General features: G+C 50.4%; 1 protein-coding gene across 2 annotated transcripts; it reads left to right on the forward strand.

The window, feature by feature from the left end:
* The first annotated feature begins 1,747 nt into the window (after positions 1-1,747).
* Positions 1,748-7,156, forward strand: LOC123928424 (NADH-cytochrome b5 reductase 1). Of its 2 annotated transcripts, XM_045983577.1 has the most exons (10): positions 1,748-1,850; positions 2,160-2,309; positions 2,431-2,503; positions 2,962-3,068; positions 3,308-3,437; positions 4,139-4,222; positions 5,356-5,441; positions 5,897-5,996; positions 6,337-6,526; positions 7,057-7,156. In XM_045983577.1, the coding sequence occupies exons 1-9, from the start codon at positions 1,836-1,838 to the stop codon at positions 6,507-6,509; spliced, it is 918 nt and encodes a 305-aa protein (XP_045839533.1). In that variant the 5' UTR covers positions 1,748-1,835; the 3' UTR covers positions 6,510-6,526; positions 7,057-7,156. The 2 variants fall into 2 exon arrangements, with proteins under 2 accessions (XP_045839533.1, XP_045839532.1); XM_045983576.1 differs by having other exon boundaries at positions 6,337-7,156.

Consider the following 7,156-nt stretch of genomic DNA (forward strand, 5'->3'; position numbering starts at 1 on the left):
TGAGTTAAGCAAGATCACAGGATACAAGGTCAACACATAGAAATCAATCTATTTCTATCTAATAATGTAAATTATTAGTAAATTACTAGAAAATTAGAAATCAAAATTTTAAGAAGCAATGGCATTTAAAATAGCACCCTTCTATTATGGCCTGAATTGTGTCACCAGCCCCCTCGAAATTCATATATTGAAATCCTAGCCTCTAGCCTCAGAATGTAATTGTATTTGAAGATAGTCTTTATCTTTTTTTATTTTTCTTATTATTAACATATTATTTTATATATAAAATACAAAATAAATAATGTATTATTTGTTTCAGGGTATAGGTCTGTGATTGATCAGTCTTACACAATACATAGTGCTCACCATAACACACACCCTCTCCAATATCCATCACCTAGCCACCCCTCCCACCCCCTCCACTCCAGCAACCCTCAGTTTATCTCCTGAGACTAAGAGTCTCTTATGGAGATAAAGACTTTAAAGGGGTCAGTAGGGTGGGACCTAATCCAATACCACTAGTGGTTTCGTAAGGAGAGGAGATTAGGGAACAAACACACAGAGATAAGACCTTGGGAAGGGGTGCCTGGGTGGCTCAGTGGGTTAAAGCCTCTGCCTTCGCTCAGGTCAAGGTCTCAGGGTCCTGGGATTGAGCCCCACGTCAGGATCTCTGCTCAGCAGGGAGCCTGCTTTCCTTCCTCTCTCTCTGCCTTCCTCTCTGCTTACTTGTGATCTCTGTCTGTCAAATAAATAAATAAATAAAACCTTTTTTTTAAAAAAAAGACCTTGGGAAAATACCGGAAGATGTGTATCTACCAGCCCACGTCAGAGACCTCAGAAGAAACCAAGGGCAAATGTCAGCCTGGTTGGGAAACTGTATAGGAGAAAGAATGGCCATCTTGGCATCCGGGGGCTCTCAGAGTCTATTTCTGACTCCTCTTGTCCCATTTTGTTGCCAGCAGAGCTCAGTTCTAAAACCCTATCAGTGCTATCTTCTGAGCCATGATAGCAGCTGACACCTGTCAAGTATTTTGCTCTAACAGGTAGTACACTAGGCACATTACATATCTCATTCAAGCCTCACAACAACCTTTATGGACTAGACAGATGGTAGTATATATCCATTTATAGACAAGGAATGCCAGAGAAGTTAAGTAAGGTCACAGAGCCCGGACGTGCTAGAGGCTAGATTCTTATCCAGTACAGTCAGCCTCCAAATCCCAAGACTTTCACTCTGAGGATAGGAGAACCCCGATCAGGACAAGCTGGATTTGGACCCAAAGGAAGCTACTGAGCGGCCCAGATGGCCTGGCGCTTATAAGCATAACCAGTTAAGGGTGACCGGGAAATGAAGTTGCAATGCCACACTGTTCATTCCTGAAAGAACCCCCACCAGACTGTGCAATTCTGTTGCAATTCATTCTGTTGGAATACTAAGGTAATTAACTTCAGCCTTTCCTTCTCGACTGTGGGCCCATCTCTGGCTCAATGCCAGACAGCTTTCTGTTTAGTTTCCGCAGACTCAGTTTTTCCAATCCTCCCCACCCTTGGTATGGTTCTACATTTGACGGGCCTCCCATCTTGCTCGGGAAGAGTGGATCGAAGTGGCAGGGACGGAAGGCTAGGGAGGGGAAGGAGGAATGGAGCTGCGGCCTTAAAAAATCTTGGATTAATCCATGCCCCGCGGCCCCGAGTCTGGGAGCACAGGGGTGGAGCGCAGAGCCACTCCGCCCGCCCGAACGCCCCGCCCCCACCGGGCCCCGCCTCCTGCCCGCCCCGTGGCGCATTGTGGGATCTGTCCGCGGGCCTGGCGGTGGAGGACGCGGTTCGCGGAAATGGGCTTCCAACCGGTGAGACCCTTGCTCGGTGCCCTGCACCAGGGGACTCCGCCCCATCTGGTGCTGGGAGCTCCGCTCCGGACCAGGGGCTCTCGCCACCGACCCCGCCCTATAGAGCGGTGCACCTGCCCAGGATGCCGGGGTCCCGGTACCGCACAGTCGGGCTCGGGACCCTGCTAAGGTTACCTTTCTGGCCCTGACAGGCTCCCGCGCTAGAGCTCGGGATCGCTATCCCTGGGGCGGCTGGTCGTACGGGGCAATCATCACCCACTCCCCGGCTCTTCCCCAGCGTGATGGTCACGCTGCCTCCTCTACCCACAGAGCCCAGTCCTGCTGGCCTCCCTGGGGGTGGGGCTGCTGACTCTGCTGGGCCTGGCTCTGGGCTCCTACTTGGTTCGGAGGTCCCGCCGGCCAAAAGTCACTCTCTTGGATCCCAATGAGAAGTACCTGCTGCGACTTCTAGACAAGACGGTAAGTTGTGAAGGAAGGAGCCTGGGTGGGGGAGGACCGTCCACTGTGGTTGGGATGCCCCAGGGGACTTCGCAGCACCAGACCTGCCTGATGAAACTTGTGTGTCATGCATCCCCTCCAGACTGTGAGCCACAACACCAAGAGGTTCCGCTTTGCCCTGCCCACCGCCCACCACATTCTGGGGCTGCCTGTGGGTAAGGAAAGTGTGGAGTGGGCTCCTTTCCCTGGTATCCTAACAGGGTAATTCCCGTTCCCCATCCAGTTCTGCATCCATCAGGTACCACTGACCCTTGGACCACTCCAGGGTGTGGCTTCTGTGCGCCCAGACACCCTTCACACACCAGTTATTCCTCATCCCTGCAGGATTTGTTTATACCTCCCCCTGAGCAAACACTAATTTTTTTCTCACTGCCCAGACTCTCAGTTCACCTGCCCTTCCTGGCAGTAATTGATGAGTTTCTCCAATGGGGGGGGGCTTATGAGGGATACTACTGGTGGCCCAAAGGGTCACCTCATGCCTGGTAGCTCATTGGAACCATGCTAGGAAGCAAGACATCCTTATTCTCTCGAAAGCCCTTAAGTATTTCGAAAGATAACAGGAATGCCGCTCATCTACAAGCAGCCTTTATGTAGCTCCCCACGTGGTCCCCAGGCAAACATGTCTACCTGTCTGCGCGGATCGATGGCGGCCTGGTCATCAGGCCATACACTCCCGTCACCAGTGACGAGGATCAAGGCTACGTGGATCTTGTCATCAAGGTAAGGGGGTGGGAAGGAGCCCCAGGAGCTCCTTATCCTTCTCTCTCTGGCATTTGTAAACTTTCAGGAGTTGTTTGATAGCAGGAGACATGTGTCCTTTGGGCATATGATGAAAGTATGTGGACTGGGGAAGATAGCATGTGCGTAATTCCTGCCCCAGCTTCAGGGAGGATTCTCCAGCAGGCGGCTCAGAAGTCAGTGACATTCCAAATAAAGTGTGTTCCATCCTGTTTTACCAGGTCTACATGAAGGGTGTGCACCCCAAATTTCCTGAGGGAGGGAAGATGTCTCAGTACCTGAATAGCCTGAAGATTGGGGATGTGGTGGAATTTCGAGGGCCAAGTGGGTTGCTTACTTACACTGGAAAAGGTAATGGTCTCTCTCCTCCCTAAGCCTGTCTCCCGCTTCTCCAGTGCCCATAGTCCTCTTGGCGCTGTGTGGCTGTGCGCATGCGTGTATGTGCGCCCATGGGGAAGGCCCAGAGCCGCCCTTCCTTTAAACACAGCACTGATATGATAGGCATATTTCTCAGCTCCATTTGCCCCAGGGATCGGTTCCCTAGCCACTCGAATTCACCAGCCATGACTGCTGTGGAGATGCCTAAAGCAAACCCATGTCTCTATTTCCCGCCCTCAAGAGATTCGCTTCTCGGGCTGAGCAGTTCAGATAGCTGGAGATAGCTTTTTTTCATCCCTGCCCATGGGAACAGCTGTGTGCATTAGCAAGCCTCCAGAGCTGCTCTGTGCCACTTGGGAAAACAGATTCCCACCTGGCCCCATGCCTGTCGCCCTACCAGGGAGCGACCCTCTGCCAGAAGCAGCTAATGACTCACTGTGTGGCCCTAAACTGACTGGGACTTAATAATATGGGACAGATAGTCCTGGCCCCATTGTCCCTCAAGTATATTATTGTCAGGGCTGCTCAGATCAAACCTCCACCCACCCAAGCTGCGGGATCCAATTTCGTAGCAGCTGCTGAACTGGCCTGGGACATGTTTTCAGTTGTGTTTGTTTTCTTATTTCCCGGTATTGTCTTTTTTTCTTCCACTCTCTCTTCACTTGACTTTTCAGGGAGTTTTAGCATTCAGCCAAACAAAAAGTCTCCACCGGAACCCCAAGTGGTGAAGAAACTGGGGATGATTGCCGGCGGAACAGGTGACTGTCACTTGAGGGGCTGTTCTCTTCCACCATTGTTAATTGTTGCCATAACACCCAGGTGACTCTTAGAAGGTTTGATAATCATAGCCAAGATGTTAATCAGGGGATTCCTGGCAGTGCCTAGAACTCCCCAGTATCAGAAAAACAAAATCATAATCAGGTATAAAGCAAAAAATAGTAATAATAATAATTAACAAATAGAATGAGAGAAATAAATCATGTGGCTCTCCCAAGATCTCCAGTTGAATGAATCTAATAATCTTTAGGTGAGAATGGAGAAGCAGCTAGAAATAGGGAAGTTGAGAAGGAAGAAAATGAACAAACACTGGACATTTCTCAATATTAGACATGATGCCTGTCACTTTATATGTGTGTCTATGAAGTAGATATTAGTCTTCCCCGTTTACAGATGAAAACAATGGAGGTTCAGAGAGGTTGAATGATCTCCATAGGGCTAAATAATAATGGGCAGGAGCAGGATTAGTACCTAGCTCTGTCCAGTTCCAAAGCACATGCTCTCCACCCACAAGCCCGGTGTTCCCGAACATTCATCATTGAATCAGTAGGTACTCAGAGTTATCTGTGGCATTGGAGTCCTAGCCTCTAATAGATTTTCAGAGGAAGAGTCTGAGTTGGGTTCCTTAGTAGGATTTTAACAGTATAATCTTATGTGAATAGTGAGCATGACCACAGTTCACCTACCGGGTACAAAGTTGAGTGTGGGGTCAAGGGCATCTCTGTCCCGGAAGGTCAGTGCTGCAGGACACACAGGAAGACAGAGGATTCGGGTACTAAAGGAGGATGGAGCGGAGTGGTGAAGGAATAGAATGAAAATGAAAGGTTGGGGGCACCTGGGTGGCTCAGTGGGTTAAAGCCTCTGCCTTCGGCTCGGGTCATGATCCCAGGGTCCCGGGATCGAGCCCCACATCAGGCTCTCTGCTCCGCAGGGAGCCTGCTTCCTCCTCTCTCTCTGCCTGCCTCTCTGCCTAGTTGTGATTTCTCTCTGTCAAATAAATAAAATATTAAAAAAAAGAAAAAAAAAAAAGAAAATGAAAGGTTGATCAGCTAAGGTGTGGGGACAGGGGAAGGGCTGCGGCCATCTCATCTCATCGTGGGCTGTCTGTCGGCAGGAATCACCCCCATGCTACAGCTGATCCGGGCCATCCTGAAAGACCCTGATGATCCAACCCAATGCTGTCTGCTTTTTGCCAACCAGGTTGGTTTACTCTTGTCAGGCCTCAGTCTTCTAAGTTACGGTAGAGGCTGAGAGGTGTGACCTGGGCAGGCACAGCCGGTCCAGTGCCAATTGTGGCCTCTGCCCAAGGGCCCCCGTTCAAGGGAGAGGACCCTCTCCTGCCACAAGGAGGACAGAGCACTGAGCCAAACTCCTTCCCTAGCCCCCAAGGGAAAATGAAAAGAAAATGTATAAAGAATTAGTTCTAAGTGTAGAAAGCTGCTTCTTGAATTTCCTTTGTTAAATATTCCATTTTTATTCCTGTGTAAATGAGGGCTACTCCCCTCTCCTTCCCCTCATGCTACCTCTCTAAACGCCTTGCTTCTTCCCTAGAACTTCAGCTTTTTGTTTTCATCCTGGTTGAAAAGTTGTTATAGCAAAGGACTTCTTTTACACATGCCTAAGGTGGTTCCTAAAGTCTTGGCTTCCCCTTTCAGACTGAAAAGGACATAATCTTGCGGGAGGACCTGGAGGAGCTGCAGGCCCGATATCCCAATCGCTTTAAGCTGTGGTTTACCCTGGATCACCCCCCAGAAGGTACCTGCCCCATTTCTGGACATCCCCCAAATCAGGGCCTTCTCCCCCTGGGGATTTCAGTTAAACCAACCCTGCCTGACATCACCAGACTCCCAAGTGTGAGTGCACAGACTTAGTGCCTCTGCTGAGCCCTTTTTTTCGGGTTCCTGTTTCCGGGGGGTAGCGGCAGGGATGGCTGTGAACCTGAAGCAGGCTCGGCGTACCCACCTAGCTACTGCTACAACTTGATCCCTTCTCAAGAGGTTTTACCCAGGACTCACCCCTCCCCACCCTAAGGCCCCCGATCCCCTTGCCAGCCTGAGTCTGTAGTGTCTGCCCTCTTCTTGCCTTTGTATTTCAGGTTGGGCCTACAGCAAGGGCTTTGTGACAGCGGACATGATCCAGGAGCATCTGCCCGCCCCAGGGGACGACGTGCTACTGCTGCTCTGTGGGCCACCCCCGATGGTGCAGCTGGCCTGCCATCCCAACCTGGACAAACTGGGCTACTCCCAAAAGATGCGATTCACCTACTGAGCATCCTGCTCTCCATGGTGCTGTTTCCCTGGTCCCGTTCCCTGCAGTTGTCCTCAGTCAGTACTCAAATGCTCTAAGTCCCAGATTGCTTTCCTGACAGTATCAGCCTTCTTATCTTACTCTGCAGCAGAAATCTGGATGCTACCTGCGGGAACAACATCCTTGTAGCCATGGAGGAGGGCCAGGGCTGCGTAGTTCCCTGGAAGGCCCCCCAGATCTCCCTGTGATAGAAGGTCCGGGTCAGGCCCACAGAGCAGTTTCTTCCACGGGTCAGAAAGAAGGAAACATGTGCATTCGTCCCAAGACTAGCTAGTTCCTTGATAGCATCACACTGGGTGTCTGTGATGAAAGGAACAATCTGTGTCACGGGTTTTACTTAATATTTGGTGCTGAACCCAAGCAGATTCTGCACGTGTGAGTGCAAGTTGAGCGGCCTTACATAGTCTCATAGCGATTGCAGGAAAGGAGGAAATGATTTCTTTAGACCTCAGAAAAGGGAATCTGAAATAATGTATGTGTGTGTCTGTCTCTCCCTGCCCCTGCCCAGGCTGGAAGGAGATGGCTACCCACAGTCTAAGGCAGCTGCTTGTGGCAGAAACCTCTGGCTATGCAAATAAATGGGGCTCAGGCCCCTGTGTTATACCTAA

The sequence above is a fragment of the Meles meles genome, chromosome 17, assembly GCF_922984935.1.
Source record: "Meles meles chromosome 17, mMelMel3.1 paternal haplotype, whole genome shotgun sequence".
Lineage (NCBI taxonomy): Eukaryota > Metazoa > Chordata > Mammalia > Carnivora > Mustelidae > Meles > Meles meles.

Excerpts from the sequence above, each read along its gene's own strand:
- LOC123928424 (XM_045983576.1), top strand. Across the intron at positions 2,504-2,961 it reads CATTCTGGGGCTGCCTGTGG|GCAAACATGTCTACCTGTCT; the intron begins GTAAGGAAAGTG and ends CGTGGTCCCCAG. Across the intron at positions 3,438-4,138 it reads GCTTACTTACACTGGAAAAG|GGAGTTTTAGCATTCAGCCA; the intron begins GTAATGGTCTCT and ends TTGACTTTTCAG.